This window comes from Salmo salar, chromosome ssa02, assembly GCF_905237065.1.
Source record: "Salmo salar chromosome ssa02, Ssal_v3.1, whole genome shotgun sequence".
Lineage (NCBI taxonomy): Eukaryota > Metazoa > Chordata > Actinopteri > Salmoniformes > Salmonidae > Salmo > Salmo salar.
This window is the reverse complement of record NC_059443.1, coordinates 58474983-58498322: the sequence shown is the minus strand read 5'-3', so window position 1 is coordinate 58498322 and position 23340 is coordinate 58474983. Positions and strand designations below refer to the sequence as shown.

The window sequence follows — 23340 nt, the reverse complement described above, 5'->3', positions numbered from 1 at the left end:
GAGAGAGAGAGAGAGAGAGAGAGAGAGAGAGAGAGAGAGAGAGAGAGAGAGAGAGAGAGAGAGAGAGAGAGAGAGAGAGAGAGAGAGAGAGAGAGAGAGAGAGAAATAGTGACCTGAGAGTGCGGGAGAGAAAGAGAACGGGGAGAAAATAGCATTGTAATAGCATTGTATCAGCGTGTCATCATCATCATCGATGCTAAACTCACAATATGATTTATGGCTTGGCAATCTCAGCCTGGCTCTCACAACATGAACACATTGGCATCAGCCACTCTCACTCTCGTCTGTTGTCTGCATGTTGGGATGGAGCCAGCATCATTGCCCGCTGACTCCACTGAATCTCATTTGCAGTAATAGGGATGACCACACTCTTGTTTTCAGATTGGTTCCACAGAACATGCCGCCCAAAACAAACAACCCACAAAACCATCATGTCATGAATCATAATTAGACGCTTTCGCTCTCTGTTGTTTCCCAGCTCTGTCGCTCACTGGGATCGAAAACACAACTTTTCCCTTACTTCAGGATGATAGAATGAATAAAAAAGAGAGAGAGGCAGTGTCCGAAATCTGTCTTACCTACTATTTACTAAAACGGCATGCTGTGTCCTAACCATACCACATACTATTTGGAACGTACTGTTTAGTAAAAATGTATTCAATAAGCAACAAATATCAGCATACTAGACTCATCCGTACTGAGAATACGTCATCTGATGTACAACTGCACCCTTTCCTGCCATTCTATCATTATGGTGCAGCATGTCTCACTATCAACTGCTGTCAAACACGCCTGGGTCTGAAAAGGTGATCCTCTTCCTCAATAGTCTGCAGCGAAATTGTAGCAGATGAAAAGCCGAACCGAGTATGACATGACATTTAAAGCATACTATTTTTTTAAAACATACTATAAAAACGTTCTATTTTCACATACCAAAAATGCCTACTGTTATGGGTATTTGGACACGGCCAGTGTTGTGTTCGAGACCACCTAAAGTGAGACCGATTCAAGACCAAGACCGGAGCAAATCGAGTCCGAGGCTGGAGGGGGGCGAGACTGAGTCAAGACCTAGACCAGACAAATGCTAAAGTCCAATTCAATACCATGACTGTAATTGTGTCATATCGCCACGATAAGAGTTCAAAATGTTCTGTGTTCATATTTCAGAAGAACAGTTTGTTTTTCCTTACACAGAGACCAGACCGAGACACTCAATATTTGGTCTTGAGACTGGTCTCAAGTACTACAACACTGGACACGGCCAGAGAGAAGAAAGAAATGAAGAAACAAAGAAAGAAAGAAAACAATGAAGAAAACGCCCTCTCTTTGGACAGGGTCCAGCCTTACTGCTATGGTTCCAGCAGCCCAACAGCCCAGGCACTGTGGCTATAATCTAATTACATGCTTTATTTGCCACAATTTGTTTCTCAATCAGTCTTGTTCAGGGAGAAGAAAGACGTAGGGAGGAGAAAGGCCTCCCCCATGCCCCTATTTACACCTCTTTGTTCCAGCTAAGCAGGTCCCTGTCACTGGGTCCTGTCTAGGTCTTTGCTCTACTTTTATCCACATAGATAAAAGTCTGAAAAATGTGCCTAGGACTTAAAAGAGTGTAAACTCCTGTGTAGAGGGTGTCAATCAATCTCTCCCACTGCTAAAGAAGCACTGACACATCCAGGCGGCAAAGGAGCATCTCTCAGCGTTTCTCCTTCCTCGCTCAAACAACTGAGAAACAAAGGGAACTACACCTCCCAGTAAGAGAGCGTAGAGAGGAGATGGAGAGAGGAGATGGAGAGAGGAGGCGCAGAGGGGAGGTACATAGAGCTCAGCGCCCCTGGACTAATTCCACTTCCCCTGACTAGAGTGTCCCATACAAAGGGTACATTTGTCCTCGCGGTGGGGGACTGCCTGGTCCTGTATGGGGATCTGGGGGTGCTCGTCTCAGGAGTACACTAATGGCCAACGAGAGCTATCAAAGGAAAGTATCATGATGCCATCAAGGGGGTTTATGGGAAAACAAAAGCAGCCTTTTCCACAGACCCGGGTCATCATTTACATGGAAATCAGGCGCCGCTCTGCCTAGTATAGACTCCTCAATTTCATCTACTGTGCCATTTCTTTCCCCTCACAACTACCTTCTCGAACCCCATCAGCTGAGACGATTTTGGGTTTACTTGAAACCCCTCACCCCGCCAACCAGCTTCGTCCTCTTCCCCCCACACCAATAGCCACTCTCCCGCCCTCCTCTACTTTGGGCGCATTTTTCCTCGTTTCAGCGTTACCCAGGCAACCTCATTCACCCAGAATATAAAGGGAAGTGTAAGGCAGGCATGGAGCAATGACCTGGTCACAACAATGAAGTTTGTTCATATTCAGGCTGGCTGAAAGGTCCTATCCTTCCTCCTACCCCCTCCTCTACTCATCCTTCCCTTTCACTCCCTCATCTCTCACTTTGTGAAAAGATAACACTATTAAAACTTTTTCAGAGGAGAGTTTAGAAGGAACTGTGCCGATACAGTACTCTGGATCCAATGTGTGTCAGTTAGAGGGGGAAAGAAGAAAAATGTGGAGTGAATAAAGGGGAACAAATGATTTTAATTTCTATGTTTGGCCTCGCGTCATACATTCTTTACTGAAGGTGACTGGCTGTGTGACAGCGCAGCGTGGGGCAATCAGGAAAGCCATGGTACCTTTTCTGTCAAGGTTAACTCAGAGAAGTGGGCTGTGTGGATATACACTTAAAGTCCCAGTAATTCATCACAAACCTGTACCCTTTTCACATTACCTAACCAAACCGAGTTAAAGCAAGCAGTACTAGGATGGCCTGATGCAGTACTAGGCTGGCTAGTTGCTGAAACTGTGGTGGAATAAACTAAATATCTGAGCCAGCGCAGTACAGTTCAGGGGCCTCATTTATAAATGTTGTGTACATATAAAATATACCCCTAAACATGCGTGCACCCATTTTCCCGCAAAAGTTGCCATTTATAAAAACGCAACAAACTTTTCTAGCGGTTGAAGTATTGTATTGCAAACATGCAAGTATTGTGTGCAAAATTGGGGATATGATATGACATCATTTCTCCCCAAAACCCCCACAAAAAACTGGAAAAAATAACAACAACATGCTGCCATTTGCAATTAGTGAGAAGAGTGAAAATCAATGTATTTTACTTTTTGTAATCTAAAATAATTTGACATACAGTACCAGAAAGTAGTCATACCCCTTGACTTATTACACATTTGTTGTGTTAAAGCCTGAATTCAAAATGGATTAAATACATTTAAAAAATCAACCATCTACACACAATACACCATGATTAAAGTGAAAACATGTTTTTAGCGTTTTTTGCAAATGTATTAAATTAAATACAGAAATAACTAAATTACATAAGTATTCACACTCCTGAGTCAATACATGTTAGAATCACCTTTGGCAGTGATTACAGCTGTGAGACTTTCTGGGTAAGAGCTTTGCACACCTGGCTTGTACAATATTTGCCTATTATTCTTTAAAAAAATGTCAAGTTGGTTGTTGATCATTGCTAGACAGCCATTTTCAAGTCTGCCATAGATTTTCAAGACGATTTAAGTCAAAACTGTAACTAGGCCACTCAGGAACATTCAATGTCGTCTTGTTAAGCAACTGTTTTATTTTATTGTCATTCTGAAAGGTGAATTTGTCTCCCTGTGTCTGTTGGATAGCAGACTGAACCAGGTATTCCGTTAGGATTTTGCCTGTGCTTAGCTCTATTCCGTTTCTTTTAATCCCCCCCAAAAAACTCTAGTCCTTGCCGATAACAAGCATACCCATAACATGATGTAGCAACCACCATGCTTGAAAATATGAAGAGTGGTACTCAGTGATGTGTTGGAAATGCCCCAAACATAACGATTTGAATTCAGGACAAAAAGTGAATTTCATTGCCACATTTTTTTGTAGTATTACTTTTGTGACTTGTTGCATACAGGATGCATGTTTTGTAATATTTGTATTCTCTACAGGCTACCTTCTTTTCACTCTGTTATTTAGATGAGTATTGTGGAGTAACTACATCCTCCGTTTTCTCCTATCACAGCCATTAAACTTTGTAGCTGTTTTGAAGTCATGGTGAAATCCTTGAGCGGTTTCCTTCCCCTCCGGCAAATGAGTTAGGAAGGACGCCTGTATCTTTGTAGTGACTTGGTGCATTGATAGACCATCCAAAGTGTAATTAATAACTTCACCATGCTCAAAGGTATATTCAATGTCTGTTTATTTCATTTGTTTACTCATCTACCAATGCGCGCCCTTCTTTGCAAGGCATTGGAAAACCTCGCTGGTCTTTGTGGTTGAATCTATGTATGAAATGTGCTATTCGACTAAGGGACCTTGTAATTGTATGTGTGGGGTACAAAGATGAGGTAGTCATTCAAAAATAATGTTAAACATTATTATTGGACAGAGTGAGTCCGTGCAACTTATTATGTGACTTGTTAATCACATTTTTACTCCTGAACTTATTTAGGCTTGCCATAACAAAGGAGTTGAATACTTATTGACTCAAGACATTTCAGCTTTTCACTTTTTATTCATTTGTAAACATTTCTAAAAACCCAATTCCACTTTGACATTGAGGCCTTGCGTGTAGGTCAGTGACATAGAATATCAATTAAATCAATTTTAAATTCAGGCAGTAACACAACAAAATGTGAACAAATTCAAGGGGTGTGAATACTTTCTTTAGGCACTTTAGGAATCTATTTCCTGTTTATTTTATTTTCATAACCGCTGCAGAATAAATTCCTCCTATTTTCTAGCCATGATCGGTTCATTTTCCTGAAGTTGCCATACAAAGTAGCCGAAGTAGCCATTCAACAAATAACGATGCATCTCTCATTTAATTGGGCCTAGTAGCCTAAATAGATAATCTGTTTTTTTAAGCTAAACTTGCTTTTTGCCTGAGTAACCTCTGGTGGCAGAGCATTCGATGATGACATGGCTCTATACATACTGTACAGTACCTAGCCTAAATAGACAGGCTTTGACTTTTTAAACATGTTGTTATGTTACAGCCTTATTCTAAAATGTATTAAATTGTTTTTTTCCCCTCATCAATCTGCACACAATACCCCATAATGACAAAGCAAAAACACCTTTTGCTAATTTATACAACTTTAAAAACTGAAATATCACATTTACATAAGTATTCAGACCCTTTACTCAGTACTTTGTTGAAGCACCTTTGGCAGTGATTACAGCATCGAGTCTTCTTGGGTATGACGCTACAAGCTTGGCACACCTGTATTTGGGGAGTTTCTCCCATTCTTCTCTGCAGATCTTCTCAAGCTCTGTCAGGTTGGATGGGGAGCATTGCTGCACAGCTATTTTCAGGTCTCTCCAGAGATGTTCGATCGGGTTCAAGCCCGGGCTCTGGCTGGGGCACTCAAGGACTTTCAGAGACTGTCCCGAAGCCACTCCTGCGTTGTCTTGGCTGTGTGCTTAGGGTCGTTGACCTGTTGGAAGGTGAACCTTCACCCCAGTCTGAGGTCCTGAGCGCTCTGGAGCAGGTTCTCGTCAAGGATCTAACTGTACTTTGCTTCGTTCATCTTTGCCTCAATCCTGACTAGTCTCCCAGTCCCTGCTGCTGAAAAACATCCCCATAGCATGATGCTGCCACCACCATGCTTCACCGTAGGGATTGTGCCAGGTTTCCTCCAGAAGTGACGATTGGCATTCAGGCCAAAGAGTTCAATCTTGGTTTCACCAGACCAGAGAATCTTGTTTCTCATGGTCTGAGAGTCTTTAGGTGCCTTTTGGCAAACTCCAAGCGGGCTGTCATGTGCCTTTTACTGAGGAGTGGCTTCCGTCTGGCCACTACCATAAAGGCCTGATTGGTGGAGTGCTGCAGAGATGGTTGTCCTTCTGGAAGTTTCTTCCATCTCCACAGAGGAACTCTAGAGCTCTGTCAGTGACCATTAGGTTCTTGGTCACCTCCCTGACCAAGGCCCTTCTCCTCCGATTGCTCAGTTTGGCCGGGCGGCCAGCTCTAGGAAGAGTCTTGGTGGTTCCAAACATTTTCCATTTAAGAATGATGGAGGCCACTGTGTTCTTGGGGACCTTCAATGCCGCAGAAATATTGTGGTACCCTTCCCCAGATCTGTGCGGACAATTCCTTCGACCCTCATGGCTTGGTTTTTGTTCTGACATGCACTGTCAACTGTGGGACCTTATATAGACAGGTGTGTGCCTTACCAAATCATGTCCAATCAATTGAATTTCCCACAGGTGGACTCCAATCAAGTTATAGAAACATATCAAGGATGATCAATGGAAACAGGATGCACCTGAGCTCAATTTCGAGTCTCATTGCAAAGGGGCTGAATACTTATGTAAATAAGGTATTTCTGTTTTCTATTTTTAATACATTTGCAAACATTTCTAAAAACCTGTTTCGCTTTGTCATTATGGGGTTATTGTGTGTAGATTGCTTACGATTTTTTTGTATTTAATCCATTTTACTATAACAACAAAAAAGTTAACGGGTCTGAATACTGTATTTTTAATTTTGTTGTAGCCGATGTGATCCCATAGGCAGCGCAGATTTTAACATACAGTCGAATTTCACAGGTGAACAGACAGTTGATCTTTTACATGGAGTATGCATATACAGTAGCCTACTGTAAAAAAAAAAAAAAATGTTTTAAATGGTACCCTAGACAATGTTTCAGAATTCACGACAGTTTGGGGAAAAAGTCAATGCAAAATATTGTTGAATTCAAACTTCTGCTGACAGGTCCAAATACATTTTCCATCGTTTTTTTCTTTCAGAAACTGTCACAATCTTTTGCCAAATACAGAATAAATTACTGCAAAAAGATTAAAACATTCTGGCAACACCTCCATAAAACATTTGATAACATTTCTTTTTCTAATAGTTCCAGATTGTACAGTAAATAAATGAGTTTATTGTAACCATAAAAGGTGAATGCAGGGCGTTTCCAGGCGGAGTTATAATGCACGTTCTCGCACGCAGTTTTACGATGGGCTGATTTATAACAGGAAACATGCATATATGTATGGCGTGCGCCAAGTTTATAAATATACATTTTTTAGACGTGCAATTTCTGAAAAGAATATGTACATACAGATATTTAGTCTGAAATTTACGCAATGGTTATAAATGAGGCCCATGGCCGGGCCCTTGCTGTGTCAGGTATTCATTTGTTCACTGTGGAGGAGCGGACACCAGAAAGGGCTTTGGCTAACGCTTCATGGGCCGCTAATTTCCTTCCTGACCTCTCTTTGTCGTGGCGATGACCCCCTACCTCCCCTCCTCCCACCCATCACTGGGACCACCACCCCTAGGTTCCCCTATTGCAATAAATGCCAAAGCTTGACACGGCCCTGGGGGGGTCTCGAAGGGTGGGTTTGGGGGGCGAGTTGAAAAGGAATGGGAGTTGGGGTAAGTCGGTGGGGGCCTCGGGGGTGTATAGGTCTGGAAAGTGGGGTTTGGAGGGACATAGTGGTTGAGTTGACAAGAGAAAATGTTGCACCCCCAAATCAAAACATCTTCCAGTGGGTATGCCAACTCCTTTCTCTTGTGTGTATGTATATATATATATAAAATATACACACACATACATAATAAAGCATTGGATGCATCGCAAATTGTATTTGCATAGTGGCATACGTTGAGTAGAGATGTTTGAGGATTTCCACATGAGATTTTTTTTGTATGGGTTTCGATTTTTTTTGGCCAAACGTAATTTATATGATAGAAAACATTAGCAGAATCTTTTTTAATACCACACCGAAATGACCAAAATGAGTGGCTACTCTAACACTGACAAACTGAGAGCAATAAAAATGATCTGGTCTTGAATGCAAACAATAACCCAGGCCAATGAAGAGACATTTCTTCAATATTAGGAGGAATATATACAGATTGTACATTATTAGGAGAAAAAAAAAGAAAAAAAAAAAATATATATATATATGCACTAAAGCTTATTTCTTTCAAAATGTGTGCACAAATTTGTTTACATCCCTGTCACGCCTGCTTCCGCCCCCCCCTCTCTGGCGCTCGAGGTTGCCAGGCTGCTTATCATTACGCACACCTGTCACCATCGTTACGCATATCAGCGCTTCATCGGACTCACCTGGACTCCATCACATTATTAATTACCTCCCCTATATCTGTCACTTCCTCAGTTTCTTTCCCGAGTCAGCATTAATGTTGTTATTTGTCCCTTATCAAGATGCTGTTCCTGTTTTGTTTCCTGTCTGTTTCCTCATTAAATATGAACTCCCTGTACTTGCTTCTCCTCTCCCAGCGTCTGTCCTTACAATCCCTGTTAGTGAGCATTTCTCCTTTGCCAAATTAATCCATCCACCTGACAGGTGTGGCATATCAAAAAGCTGATTAAACATCATGATCATTACACAGGTGCACCTTGTGCTGGGGACAATAAAAGGCCACTCTAAAATTAGCAGTTTTGTAACACAACACAATGCCACAGATGTCTCATGTTTTGAGAGAGTGTGCAATTGGCATGCTGACTGCAGGAATGTCCACCAGAGAATCAAATGTTTATTTCTCTACCATAAGCTGCCTCCAACATCATTTTAGAGGATTTGGCATTACATCCAACCGGCATCACAAGCGCAGACCACGTAACAACGCCAGCACAGGACCTCCACATCCGGCTTCTTCACTTGCGGGATCATCTGAGACCAGCCACCTGGACAACTGATGAAACTGTGGGTTTGCACAACCAAAGAATTTCTGCACAAACTGTCAGAAACCATCTCAGGGAAGCTCATTTGTGTGCTCGTCATCTTCACCAGGGTCTTGACCTGACTGCAGTTCGGCATCGTAACCGACTTCAGTGGAAAAATGCTCACCTTCGATGGCCACTGGCACGCTGGAGAAGTGTGCTCTTCACCGATGAATTACAGTTTCAACTGTATCGGGCAGATGGCGTCGTGTGGGAGAGTGGTTTGCTGATGTCAACAGAGTGCCCCATGGTGGCGGTGGTGTTACGGTATGGGCAGGCATAAGCTAAGGAACAGAATTGCATTTTATCGATGGCAATTTGAATGCACAGAGATACCGTGACGAGATCCTGAGGCCTATTGTTGTGCCATTCATCTGCCGCCATCACCTCATGTTTCAGCATTATAATGCACGGCCCCATGTCGCAAGGAACTGTACACAATTCCTGGAAGTTGAAAATGTCCCAGTTCTTCCATGGCCTGCATACTCACCAGACATGTCACCCATTGAACATGTTTGGGTGCTCTCTATCAACATGTACCCGCCAACAATCCAGAAACTTCACACAGCCATTGAAGAGGAACAACATTCCACAGGCCACAATCAACAGCCTGATCAACTCTACGCGAAGGAGATGTGTTGCGCTGCATGAGGCAAATGGTGGTCACACCAGATGCTGACTGGTTTTCTGATCCACACCCCTATACCTTCTTTTTTTTAAAGGTATCTGTATTCTCAGTCATGTGAAATCCATAGATTAGGGCCTAATTTATTTAAATTGACTGATTTCCTTATATGAACTGTAACTCAGTAAAATCTTTGAAATTGTTGCATGTTGCGTTTGTTTTTGTTAAGTGTATTTAGCCAGCTTTCTATTCTAGTGTTTGATATGCAATGCTATGTCCTTGTAATTAACACTGTCGAGTGTCCTGACGAGAAGGCAAACTTTTCTCGCTATGCCAGGCAAAATCGTTATGGCTGTATCCAAATGAATGTCAATAGAATACAGCTTAAACAAACGCAAATGCGGCTACTTTGCTGTTATTCTGGCTGCAGAGGTCGTGACTGCTAGCTAGAAAGGGAGAAGAAGGTTGTCAGCGAGCATGGCAACGGAACATATAGAACGAACAACTGGGTCTCGTCCATAAATATCGAACTAATCGAACGAACGACTGGCAACCAACATTTTATTTCCAGATTGTCAGTGTTTATCCCTTACATTTTGGCTACAGTAGGTTACTAAATAGACTTTTCAGTGGCACTACCCAATGATGAAGCCTAGGCTACTCACAGGTGATGGCCCAATAGCCTATCTCAAGAGAGAGCTACTTTTTAAAAAACAGTGCTGTTTGCTCAGAATCACTCAAAATAGCTCAACTTAAGAGTTTTTTTAAAGCTTCTACAGTCAGATTAGTCTTCTCTTTTCAGCAGTAGGCATTTGCTTTCCAAACTGTTTGTTTTTATCCCGATTGTATTTGGAAAAAGGCAAACTGACAGCTGCAACCAACCATAGATATATAATCCATAGATGGCAGCTCCCATTTAAGTCAGGACTGGCATCCATTGCTGGTGTACCCATGAGTTTAATAGTCAAACTGTCAGTGTTAGAGGTTCTAAAACCCTTCTATTGATTATATGTCCATGGCCACAACACAACAAGCTGTTCTATATTTGGTGTGAGTGCTTTCCTGACTGTAAGTGATAATTTAATCCACAGCAATATTTTTTAGAAGCTATTGAGATTCTGCGGCTAAATTATGCTCTCTGGTGTAGTATATGGGCATGCATTTTTCAGCCAAGAGTACTATAATTTTAGGCGAAATTATTTCAATTTATCAGGAGGCGATGCAGCATCTCCAGCACCTCTACAGGCCTTAATCAGTCCCAAACTTGCACTTTGACAGGGGGGTGTTGGGTGGCGGTCGGCGTGGGGATTGTGGGGGTTAATTTGAGTGGTTTTCTGAAGCGGTGGCCTGGTTGGTGGCACAATAAGCAGCAATCCAGAGGTCCTCCCATCAGAGCTATAGGGGCAGGGGGCAGGCCACAGACAGACAGGGCGGTCGCCTGCAGCAGCGGGACCCTTTTTGTCTGGTCTCATATCTATTGGCCACCACTCCTCTCAATGCACCATAAGCCCTATTAGAGGAAGACACAATTGAACCTGGCAGATGTGTATCGTGAGTAAGTGCAAGGAATCTTGAAGGAGATGTGATGTGGTCTCACTTCTGTCTTTTTTCACCGTTTGTGTTGCTCCCTCTTTAGTTGTTTTAACCTAGTGTGCATCTTCTCTCTCTCCTACATGCAGACTGTGACTCCTATTGCAAGGCGTCAAAAGGCAAACTGAAGATCAACATGAAGAAATACTGCAAGAAAGATTACGGTGGGTTGAGTTCAATCCTCTGTACAGTACAGTCTACAATCCTACAGTCGAAGCTCACGATGCCTCCTGAGCCCTGGTGGACTAGGGAACTCAGCTAGCTACATCTTTACTTACAACACCCAGCACCAAGCCCAGGCATCCCCCCAGGACAACCCTACAGCTCCTGGGCATTCTAGTGACGGCTTACTCCGGCTTTTCAAGAAAGAAAGTCAAAGGATCAAACAAAGGAGGGGGAACAAGCCATCAGAGAGAAGAGCTTAGGGTGTGAGGATAGAGAGGGTGCGAAGGGGAGGGGGGTTCCCGGGATGATGGACAGCCCAGCAGGTATTTAAGGGCAAGGCGGATAATGTATAAAGCAAAGTCGGTGTGACGGACAGTTGGGGTGCGCGCCTAAAGGTCCTCATTAAGGGGAACTTAAGGGATGGGCCTTTTCAGACAGGCATTCCTGTGGCCATCCCATCCGGCTGCCCTGGCCATTGAAAAGGTTGAAAGGTTGAAAAGGTGCTTTAGGTGGTTAAGACCCTGGTGAAGGTTGTAGAGGTTTGACCCTGACCTGATTGAAGCCAGTCTGTTAAATCAGTCAACCAAGAAGGGGTATCCTGCCTGAAAATACCTTGGCAGATTGAATGAATGACAGGCCAGGCATTGTTCCTGAGTTTTTGAGGGGTTAGATCCAGGCATGGTGTCAGGAGGAATCCCCTGTGCCACAAATAAAAAGTGGCATCAATTCTTTCTCATTGCAGCTCTTTAAGAGGAAATTGCTAGAAAAAAAGATGGACGATTATAGATGTGAAAATACTATAGCGTGTGATGTTTGGTAAAAAAAGAAAATAATTGATTTGAAAAGCTTGCCATGCATATGCGAATAAAGAAAAGTTCTGCACCACAGTAACTAGTTTGTGGCCATTTGTAGGCGAACAGGTTTAATGAGTGGTAAAAAACAAAAGCTCTGTGGATCATTGATCCCCAGCAGCAGAGCTCATGTGTGAAGGAGGTGTAGCAGTTAGGGTCTCCAGTGAGTCAGACATTAGGAGCCCTCAGTGGAGGATTTGGAACATGCACCTCTAATGGAGTGTAACGGGGCCATGTTTCACCTCTCAGGCCCACGCCAAGAGTCAATAGACCCCCGTAGGGAGACGCACTCTGTCCTGGGGAAGCCCAGTGATGTGTTGTGGTCTTCAGCTGTACAAACTCTTACCCTTATACACTGAAAATAAGTCTGTCTATAAGTCAGAGCTTGTCAGTGCCCACTGAAGACCCATAGGGGAGAGGAGATGGGGAGTGAGGTGGGACCCTACCCAGGTGCACCCCAGGTGCATGTCATCAAGACATCATGCTGTAACTCAGACTCAGCAGTGTTGAGAGCGCTGCTCAACAACACAGGTAGTGTCCTCTACCCCCATCCTAGTCTCTCACAGGCGGGCAGGTCTGGCATGCACCGGAGGAGGTGTGTAGAGGGGACCTGCTGGTATTGATGAGTGATCCCAACACCACCCCAGCATGCCTCAGGGAAGGCTGTGACTACATGTTGTGTGTGTGTGTGTGTGTGTGTGTATATGTGTAATGGTCCACAGTGGGGTTAGGGTACACGCTCCTATGCTTCAGAACAGGCTACAGTAAGGGAACCCCCACTGTTTTACTCTTACTGTTCTCCTCAATGACCAATTACAGGCAATTTCCTCTGCTTCCCCCTCTGGCCGTCTCCAATATTACCCAAGCCCTACGCTGCCCTCCCTAACCCGCCCTGGGTCTAGCCTCCCTGCCAAGGCCTGGGTCTAATCCACTTTCTCCCTGCCTCGCCATACCTCAGGGGGGCTTTGTACTGGTCCTGTACAGGGATAAGACTTTACACTTCAGGAAGGTTTACTGGAGGGTCCCGGTGTGGAGGAGAGCATTAGGAGTGCAGTGTCTCGCTGTGCATTGGGCCTATGCTGGATAATATGCAGACACACTCAACCCCCATAGAGAACCACAGGGCGCTTGGATACAGCAAATTTCTCCATACAAAAGGGCTGAAATGACAGTGGAACAGGGCTTAACAATAGGTTGAGTTATTTACAGTTTGGTCTCTCAGGGTTTCACCCTGTGTTGTTGTGCAAACACAAACAGAGAGCGCCTTCCAGTGGTGACACCAGGGAAGGACAGGGTGACCGAGGGCACCAATAGGGTTCGCCACCAGGTCAACAGCCAGTTCAACCAATGCCCATGCTAATAGTAACAGTAAAAGACACCAGGAATGCTAATGCTAGCAGAAAAGGACACCAGGGCCCTATTTGATAACCCTGTGATCTACCATGCATGGCGTAAAATCTGCAGTGCAGTGCAGGATACGTCTCATTTAGAGCCATTTAGAGAGCCATGACATTCACGCTCAGTGATAGTCAGTTTGTGTGTATAGGAGGTTAAGCTAATGACCCCTGGTTTAACGACTGCTGTTACATTTTAAGATGATCTATGCTGCTTTTGAGAGCTGTTGGTGCTCTCTCTCCTTGATTCTCTCAGTAATGAACCATACTATCACAGAGCCGCTCCCCAAAAACCCATCTCCTCACAGCCCATCCCTGCCTCTTAATCACGTCACAAATCAAATCCCCTGACATCTATAATGGACGTGGAGCTGGATCTGCTACCGGACGACTTTGTCTTGACAGCATTTCCCTTGGAGGATACAAGCCTCTGAAGGGCGTCTGGTTAGGTTACAGGTCCAGTCTCCTATCCACTGGGGCCGGTTGAGTAGGTAGTTGCTGATGACTCCACTAGAATCAGCACCAAATGGAGAAGCCAACCTCACTTCTTTTTTTTAAAGAGAATAGAACAGAACCCTGCCCTTGAGGCTTTGTCAGTTCTGGTGTTTTTAGTGTCCCGTAATGCCGCTTGGACAGTGGAGATCACAGCGTCTCATGGCGCTAGTCTGTGGAGCCAGTAGCACTGACTGGAGATGCACATGGACCAGTGGACACAGAAGACTAAGAGCTAGAGGATTCAGCTACAGACAGCAGGCTACCTGGCGTCAGTACTGCCTGCTTCGCTGTCTGTCTGATACCCTTCTTGGCTGCTGGATGGTACTAGACACAGTGTAGCATACTAGATTTACAGATGTAGGATCTTAATATGAGCCTGTCTCCTACAGTAGGAAAATAATCCTACAGCAACTGGAAATGTAAATTATTATGTGGCTTATCATTAATGGATATTTTTGTATCGTAAGGGAACATCAGGTCGGAAATTACAAACAGAAACCTTTTTAAAACCCAAAGACGCTACAAGTTTTAAATGTCTTACGTTGCAGGAAACTTCACCTGCAACAGGGTGATTAAATTAAGATCCTACATCTGTAGTGGGAGATACACTAGCACTTTTCCCTCCCTCCTGTCATACTGAATGGCCAGAGAGAGAGATGTCTAGGCAAAGCTTTTGCAAGAAGGAAAAGGGATTCCATGGGAAATGTCTGACTCGGTCCAACTTAATTATATTGTCCCAGGGTGCCATAGTAACTGTTGCTGGGATCATGGCTTGTCGGTCTAGAGAAGAGCAGGGTCACAGCAGGTCAGGATAGCAGGAATGGAGCAGACGATAAGGACCGGGTTGCTCTCCTGTGCCAAGAGGACATGGATGGGGTTTTAATTGAAGGCTGTGATACAGACACGAACCCCAGTGATAGCGATAAGAATAACAGCACTGTACTGTGTATCCCTTTGAGCAGGAAATTCTAATCCTAGAATTGAGTCAGACACAAAGACATAACAAAAATAGTCTCTCTCTCTCTCCCCCCTCCCCAGCTGTCCAGGTGCACATTCTGAAGGCGGACAAGGCGGGCGAGTGGTGGAAGTTCACCGTCAACATCATCTCTGTCTACAAGCAGGGCGAGAGCCGCATCCGCCGCGGTGACCAGTTCCTGTGGGTCAGGGCCAAGGATGTGGCGTGCAAGTGTCCAAAGATCAAGACCGGGAAGAAGTACCTGCTCCTGGGTAACAATGAGGATTCTCCAGGGCAGTCTGGAGTGGTGGCTGATAAGGGCTCCCTGGTCATCCAGTGGAGAGACACATGGGCCCGTCGGCTGAGGAAGTTCCAGCAACGTGAGAAGAAAGGCAAGTGCAAGAAGGCATAGGCGGAAAGGACGGACGACGCCTGGAGCGAGGGAATGGAACACGGGACAGGAGAAAGGATGAGTGGGTGTTGAAAAAGGATGAGAGGAGAGCGAGGGAGACTGAGGAAGGACAGAAAAGGACTGTGCGTTGTCGCTACTTTTTCGAGTAGGAGCATGAAGAGAATTTTATTGAGAAGATTTATTTTCTAGTGGACTTTTGTGAAGGAGCTCACGCTGCAGGTGTCATGGCTTCGTTGTTTTTTCCTTTGAGATTTGTCTCTGTGGATTTGCCAAGTTTGCACCTATTACCAGTATATATAAAGTTATTTGTGTTTTCATTTTTTTTTTTCATATTGATATTTCATAGCCCTACTTTGAGCATTTTGTGCTGGTGCGAAGACACCACAAATCAAGCCACTGCATTATCACAAGCTTTGTTTTCTGTCGTTTTTAGGATTAGCTAATAATATCACTGACAAACCAGTCTGCATCATCAAACGTCCTCACTTCAACTTTTTGTTGTTGAAATTGTGTATCCTATTGGCAGTGCAGCAAAAAGTGCCATAAAATAACATTGGTTCTGCGCCTTGGAAATGCACGTTTCATGTATTATCAAATAAGTTGCCTTTCGCTTCACCCGGTCGTATGTGTATGTAACCTAAAACGCACAGTAACTAGCTATGTTCTTTATTATATCACGGGTGTGACATATTGTACATTTGATTGAATGTTGGCCCCTAGATGCAGACAGTGAAATGGAAAGAAAGAAAATGAATGTCCATTCTTAAAGGTGTACAATATATTTGACTCCAGCATTGTTAATTAACTAACCTTAATTAAGGATATTATTTTAATCTACAAATTTTTCTTTGTCCGGTTTCAGTATTCAGAATGATCTGAAATGAATGAATGTTCATTGTGAATTGTGGTGATTAACACAGTCTTGTACAGTTTCAAAATGCATGTCAACCTGTCTCCAAAAAGGCTGGTTATTATGTCAAATACATGGCGTCCATAGTAGGAGAGCGTCAGATGAGTTGATGTCCTAATATGGACACCGTGTCCTTACTCTCTTTTTGACTGGTGCTGCTGTCTAATTTCATGGTTAGTGTTTTTAATAATACTTTTGCTGGATTCCCAAGAAGACGACAGACTGCATACAAAATGTCTGGGATTTCAAAGACTCCTGCTATTAGAACAATAACAACCAGATTTCAATTTAGGATCACTTGCTTTAATATTTTATTAATGTTTGGTTCAATTATACTGAACAAACATAAGTGCAACATGCAACAATTAACGATTTTACTGAGTTACAACTCAATATAAGGAAATTAGTCAATTTAAATAAACGAATTAGGCGCTAATCTATGGATTTCACATGACTGGGCAGGGGCGCAGCCATGGGTGGGCCTGGGAGGGCATCACCCACTGGGGAGCCATTCAGAATGATTTTTTCCCCACAAAAGTGCTTTATTACAGACAGAAATCCTCCCCAGTTTCATCAGCTGTCCGGGTGGCTGATCTCAGATAATCCTGCATGTGAAAAAACTGGATGTGGCAATTTATGGTAGAGAAATGAACATTAAATTCTCTGGCAACAGCTCTGGTGGACATTCCTGCAGTCAGCATGCCAATTGCATGCTCCCTCAAAACTTCTGTGGCATTGTGTTGTGTGACAAAAATGCACTTTTAGAGTGGCCTTTTATTGTCCCCAGCACAAGGTGCATCTGTGTAATGATCATGCTATTTAGTCAGCTTCTTGATATGCCACACCGGTCAGGTGGATGGATTATCTTGGCAAAGAAGAAATGCTCACTAACAGGGAGTTAAACAAATGTGTGCACAAAATGAGAGAAATACGTTTTTTGTGCATATGGAACATTTCTTGGATCTTTTATTTCAGCTCATAAAACACTTTACATGTTGCGTTTATATTTTTGTTCAGTATATATTTCATGATCAAGTGATTTAGGAGCCAGTCCTTCTAAGAGACAGAAAGCAGTGTGGTTCTTCCCCATGTTGCCCAGATTTAGTATGTCGATGTGTTTTTTTATTTGATATTGAAGGTGTACATTTATGAAATATGAATTGACATTACTATTATTATACAGTACACATGCTTTACACAATACCAAAAGGAAGCATTTGCAATGATGTGAATAAAAATCCTTATCATACCTAAGGTTTCAAATAGATTAGCTACAACACTAGGCCCTGTGTGTGGACAACACAAATCTGTTTTCAGAGAACGTTAACCAAGCAGTGAGATATTGGTACATAGTGAATTGAAAGCGTTACAATGTACATATTTATATGACCTCTCCCTAGGAACAATATTTCCTAATACTGTAGGCCATTCACCAATTGGTACAGAATTGTTTCTGTGTAGTATTAAATTCACCCTATTTTGGATGCAAATCTTTTTTTTAAATCACAATGTGTAAAGCATTTGTGATTGAAACAAGCCTCGTCCCCAAGGTACTAAAAAAGGCATTGGCAGTCAACAATAAAATATCTGTGTAGGTAGTATTTTTATGTGAAAATTATCGATAATATAACTATTATTAACTTCAATGTATTGATTGTAGATTTTAGCAAAGAGAATGGACAGAGTGAACGCCTAAGAACAGTATGTATTTTCTTGTTGTATTGAGGCAACAGAAATGGAAGAGTGCAGTTTACCTCCTTGACTGGCAGTAAACTGTTCCAAACATTATTAGTCAGCTCTCTAAATTCTTGCTTCTTACCCCTTCTCCCCCCCACTTAACCGTCCATAGACCTCACCCATGTCCATAAGATATACATGTTACATGCTGCCTGTCACTCTAGAGTTCTTGGAAATTCTGTCTTGAGTGGTGTACGGCATCCATATTAGCAAGTCGTCAGATTTCAGGCAAAACTGTCAGTGGTCTTCCTAACATGGAATTCCTAATATGGATGCCGTAGCAGCAGCTATTCAACAGCTGCAGACATTCTTCAATGTCTCTTACAAGGCTGTCAAATTAATTAAGTTCAGAGCGATTTCGAAGAGGGTGAAACGAGGACTGGGAGGAAAAATCATGTAATTCAATCACCTGATTATCCCCAAATGACTTAAAACCACATCTTTCTTTTATTTCAAACCAAGCAGATGTACATTGAGGGTCTGATTGCCAGCATCTGTGTTCCATACTGTTTCTCTCTGTGTACAGATCAGTCATATAAATACACATGCTTTCGTGCTGGTGTATTGAAATATACAGATGACATATTACATGTATTTATACATACATTTACATGTTACTTCCTTTCATCGTTATATCCATACTCGTGACATTAAATGTAAGTGTATTTCTGTTTGGCACATAATATATAATCAAACCTCAATCCCCATGATGTAAATTTTAGATCAGTTTTCCAAGCAATGGATTGACAATGACCTCCTCTGATGAAATATGACTACCGTAGACCTGTCAAAACATTGCTTTTGTTCATACTTTTTAAATTGTAAATGTTGTTTAGCTGTGTTGGCCATTGCGAAACCTTTTTTGCGATGTTTGTTTTACGATGTGTACTAATATATGGTTATTATATATGGATATATTTAATGACACGAGACATTGTGGATTTTATTCTGTCTTTTTTGCCTTTTTTTTTTTACTCGTTTGTGGTTGTTTAGATGGTTGTGATTTTAAGAAGGAAACAATAACTACTGAACACCAAGCTGGTAGAACTAAATCCAGAATTCAGTTGAAATAAACTCCTGTTAAGTCGCCACTGGTGTGACTCTTTCTTTTTCTCCATCGTCTTAAATCATTCAATGTCTGCTTTGGATCTCTGAAGCCGGAGTCCTGGGCGTAACATACACACTTCTATCAACAGCTCCACGTGTGACTTAGGGCAGTACAGTAGAGGGCTAAGCATGCTGGGTGTAGATCAAATAGCTTTAGACCACCAAGCTCAGACCAGTAGTGGGATAGCTATACTATTCACACGGACCAGTAGTGGGATAGCTATACTATTCACACGGACCAGTAGTGGGATAGCTATACTATTCACACGGACCAGTAGTGGGATAGCTATACTATTCACACGGACCAGTAGTGGGATAGCTATACTATTCACACGGACGCAAGCAAGCATCTCCCAACCTTTTGCAGCATCTCAAGGCTTTTAAATGGACATAGTGGAAGAATGCAGAGTATGCTATAGATACAGTACATTATCCTTAGTAGATGACCAATATTATATAACACGATATTCTTTACACCAAGGAGTCCATGGATCGTGCTGTTAACTGTAAATGTTTATTAGAAATGACAAGGTTGCATGAAGCTAAACTGATTCACATCATGTTGTGACACAGTCATACGTGTTATTTGTTTTGGCTGGCATTATCTTACAAACATGATCAAATCCCAAGACAAATGGTACCATTAGAACTGCTAGTGGGTAAATATAATAATTATTATAATAATAGATATGTGTGAGTGAATTGCTAAGCTAGCAGAATTAGCGACCTGGAACCCAGGACCTCTCAGCCCACAGACAGAATTAGGAAAGAAAAAGTCCCCCCCCATGGGGGGGGGGTCAGTGCTACCCTTTACCCAACCAACACCCACGTAAGAAAATAAACACTGTTGCTGGTTCCTCATAAGCCAGGGCTCAACTCTCCAAGTGTTGAGGTACAGTAGAGAACAGTACAATACACTCAGTTTTCATACAAGGGGAAAGGAGAGAGGAAACAGAGGGAGGTGGAAGAGTGTGTCTGTCATTATTAGTGTATGTGTGTGTTTAACAGGGCACAGGGGTGGTGTGTTAGAGGGCTTGGAGGCACTATGTATCAAGCGTCTCAGTGTAGGAGTGCTGGTCTAGAATCAGGTCTGCCTTGTCTATGTCATTTTATTCATTGGGATATAAAAGGCAAACATGGTCCTAAATCAGCCCGCTTGATACATACCTGCATAAGTGCCTCTGCACCTCGTCTCCCCTGTAGGCTCTCCACGCAGTCTCAGTGGTCATCCGACGGACGGTGCGACGGTCCAAAACGCTCCCCTCAGCCTCTTCCTTATGTGGGCCACACAGCAACCACCACTATAGCAATGAGCAGGAGCACGATCACCACCAGCATGCCTGAAACAAGAATAGAAACACAAACAGAAGGATAAGTAGGCGGGCAACTCGACAGAAATTCAAACAATCAACAACAAAAAATGACACGTTACGAAGTGTACCTAATATAGAGTAGTTACAGCTGACAGACAGGCACAGTACATAACAGTTACATAGACAGGCACAGTACATAACAGTTACATAGACAGGCACAGTACATAACAGTTACATAGACAGGCACAGTACATAACAGTTACATAGACAGGCACAGTACATAACAGTTACATAGACAGGCACAGTACATAACAGTTACATAGACAGGCACAGTACATAACAGTTACATAGACAGGCACAGTACATAACAGTTACATAGACAGGCACAGTACATAACAGTTACATAGACAGGCACAGTACATAACAGTTACATAGACAGGCACAGTACATAACAGTTACATAGACAGGCACAGTACATAACAGTTACATAGACAGGCACAGTACATAACAGTTACATAGACAGGCACAGTACATAACAGTTACATAGACAGGCACAGTACATAACAGTTACATAGACAGGCACAGTACATAACAGTTACATAGACAGGTACAGTACATAACAGTTACAGACAGGTACAGTACATAACAGTTACATAGACAGGTACAGTACATAACAGTTACATAGACAGGTACAGTACATAACAGTTACATAGACAGGTACAGTACATAACAGTTACATAGACAGGCACAGTACATAACAGTTACATAGACAGGTACAGTACATAACAGTTACATAGACAGGCACAGTACATAACAGTTACATAGACAGGTACAGTACATAACAGTTACATAGACAGGCACAGTACATAACAGTTACATAGACAGGTACAGTACATAACAGTTACATAGACAGGCACAGTACATAACAGTTACATAGACAGGTACAGTACATAACAGTTACATAGACAGGTACAGTACATAACAGTTACATAGACAGGTACAGTACATAACAGTTACAGACAGGTACAGTACATAACAGTTACATAGACAGGTACAGTACATAACAGTTACATAGACAGGTACAGTACATAACAGTTACATAGACAGGTACAGTACATAACAGTTACATAGACAGGCACAGTACATAACAGTTACATAGACAGGTACAGTACATAACAGTTACATAGACAGGCACAGTACATAACAGTTACATAGACAGGTACAGTACATAACAGTTACATAGACAGGCACAGTACATAACAGTTACATAGACAGGTACAGTACATAACAGTTACATAGACAGGCACAGTACATAATAGTTACATAGACAGGGATGTCTACACATTGCCTAAATTCTTCTGATCAGGCTAAGCTGGACAGCCACAGACCAAAGGAATAGATGGTGGAAAAGCAACCCATCAGTAAACTTGAAAAAGGTATGCCTAGGCCTTTTTCTAGTTAGCTCAGACCTTTGGCCCTTCGGACTTTTCTAAATCCTTGCTGCGCCCCAGTGTTTAGGCTACTACCCTCATATTACCTGCACATTTTCACCAAGATGACATAATACACGTTTACATGCAATCTAGAATTGTGACAGGTTTATTGGCACAGATCATACTGCGGTCGGCATGTGTTTCGGATCTGACTTCACTGGAGAGAGAGGGTAATCAATGTTTTTTCACCAACGCTGTGGAGACAGAGGAGACCCGAAAGATTATACTGTAGCTACCTCACACTTAAATCCAAAAGCTTTTTACCCCACAGGACCTGAAAATGATCCAGACACTAGGCTTTCCACCGATCACATTTTAATTTTAATCAAGGCCAAGACAATATAGAAAAAGCATTAGAAAGTTCAAGACTGACATTTATTATCAAGACGGTAAAATGGATAGTTATTCTGTGTTTGCATATTGGCTTGTTTTATAGGGGTTTGAATATGAGATGGCTAGCCTACAACCATCGTTCAATGGGTTTTCCAGTTGTCTCGGCTAGCCCGTTGTCATCTAACCTACAGCTGTTTCAAATCCTGAAACCTTTCTAAGGTGTTGGTAAGAATAAAAGGACTGGTGGATGGCTGGTGTCAAGTGTCACGCCTCTCAACCGTGGTGAGCTTTCAGCTAGGGGGATTTCATGCCACACATTACAGTGGATATGGAAAACTATCTCCAAGGACACATTTAGCCACATTTTCCTCTCGCTCTTCTCTCTCTAGCGTTTCTCCTTGAATGGCATCACTATCGGGTGAAGATTTCAAACAACTGCATCCTGGAGAATCTGATGGCTTGATGGCTGTCGACAGTCTCCGGCTGACTCAAGTTGTCCATGGTTGTTTCGCATGCGAGGTGGTATTTTCCCTCCCGGACTTTTCACTTTTGGTTTACATTTCTTTCATACTTTGGCTTTCTCGTCGTGCATTCTACTCTGCAGCGTAATTGCAGTCTGGTCCACAGGGAGAGATAGGGGGAAGATGAACCCAAGCTGAACTAATTGCCTGGGTCGTAGTCAGAGTAGAACTCCTAATCTAGGATCAGCCCCCCCGTCCCCCCGTGGAATCTTGTTCATTTTGTTCTAAAAGGCAAACCTGATCCTAGATCAGGTGTTCTTATGAGACATAGGACTTGGCTTGGAAGCTTGGATGTGGCAAGCAGCGAGTCCAAAGGTCTGGATGCCTCGTTAGCTTGGTTGGTTGCGACACTTTCTCCTACTTTTAGGATTTCTTCATTGAATACAGCAAACTGAGAGAAATCTCTCTCTCTGAGTGAAGGAGATGCAGGCACAACTTAGTGGCACCAAACTCTACATGTAACCAATTAGTCTTATTTCCCCTTCTTCTCCTATGTATAATTTTTATTTCAAACGTTCAATCAAACTGCTCTGTCTGAAGCCTAGCATGCTAGCCTCCGACCTCTCAGAATGATCATTGGTCGAGACAGGACCTCCCCACTTGATAACTTACATATGTGAGCAGAGCCGCAACAACGTAAATGTCAAGTGGGAACATTCCTCCCAACAGCCCTCATGATGGC

At 42.8% G+C, this 23340-nt stretch overlaps 2 protein-coding genes across 2 annotated transcripts in view; one reads left to right on the top strand and one right to left on the bottom strand.

The window, feature by feature from the left end:
- The window catches only part of ntn1a (netrin 1a), an 85831-nt gene extending 66851 nt beyond the window's left edge, over nt 1–18980 (top strand). The window contains exons 6-7 of the mRNA XM_014175033.2: nt 11062–11136; nt 14916–18980. Of these exons, the coding sequence (XP_014030508.1) occupies nt 11062–11136; nt 14916–15244 (404 nt within the window). The 3' untranslated portion in view covers nt 15245–18980. The remainder of the gene's footprint in view (nt 1–11061; nt 11137–14915) is intronic.
- A 513-nt stretch (nt 18981–19493) lies between these two features.
- The window catches only part of LOC106587090 (syntaxin-8), a 43370-nt gene continuing 39523 nt past the window's right edge, over nt 19494–23340 (bottom strand). The window contains exon 8 of the mRNA XM_014175048.2: nt 19494–20338. Coding sequence (XP_014030523.1) covers nt 20274–20338 — 65 coding nt within the window. The 3' untranslated portion in view covers nt 19494–20273. The remainder of the gene's footprint in view (nt 20339–23340) is intronic.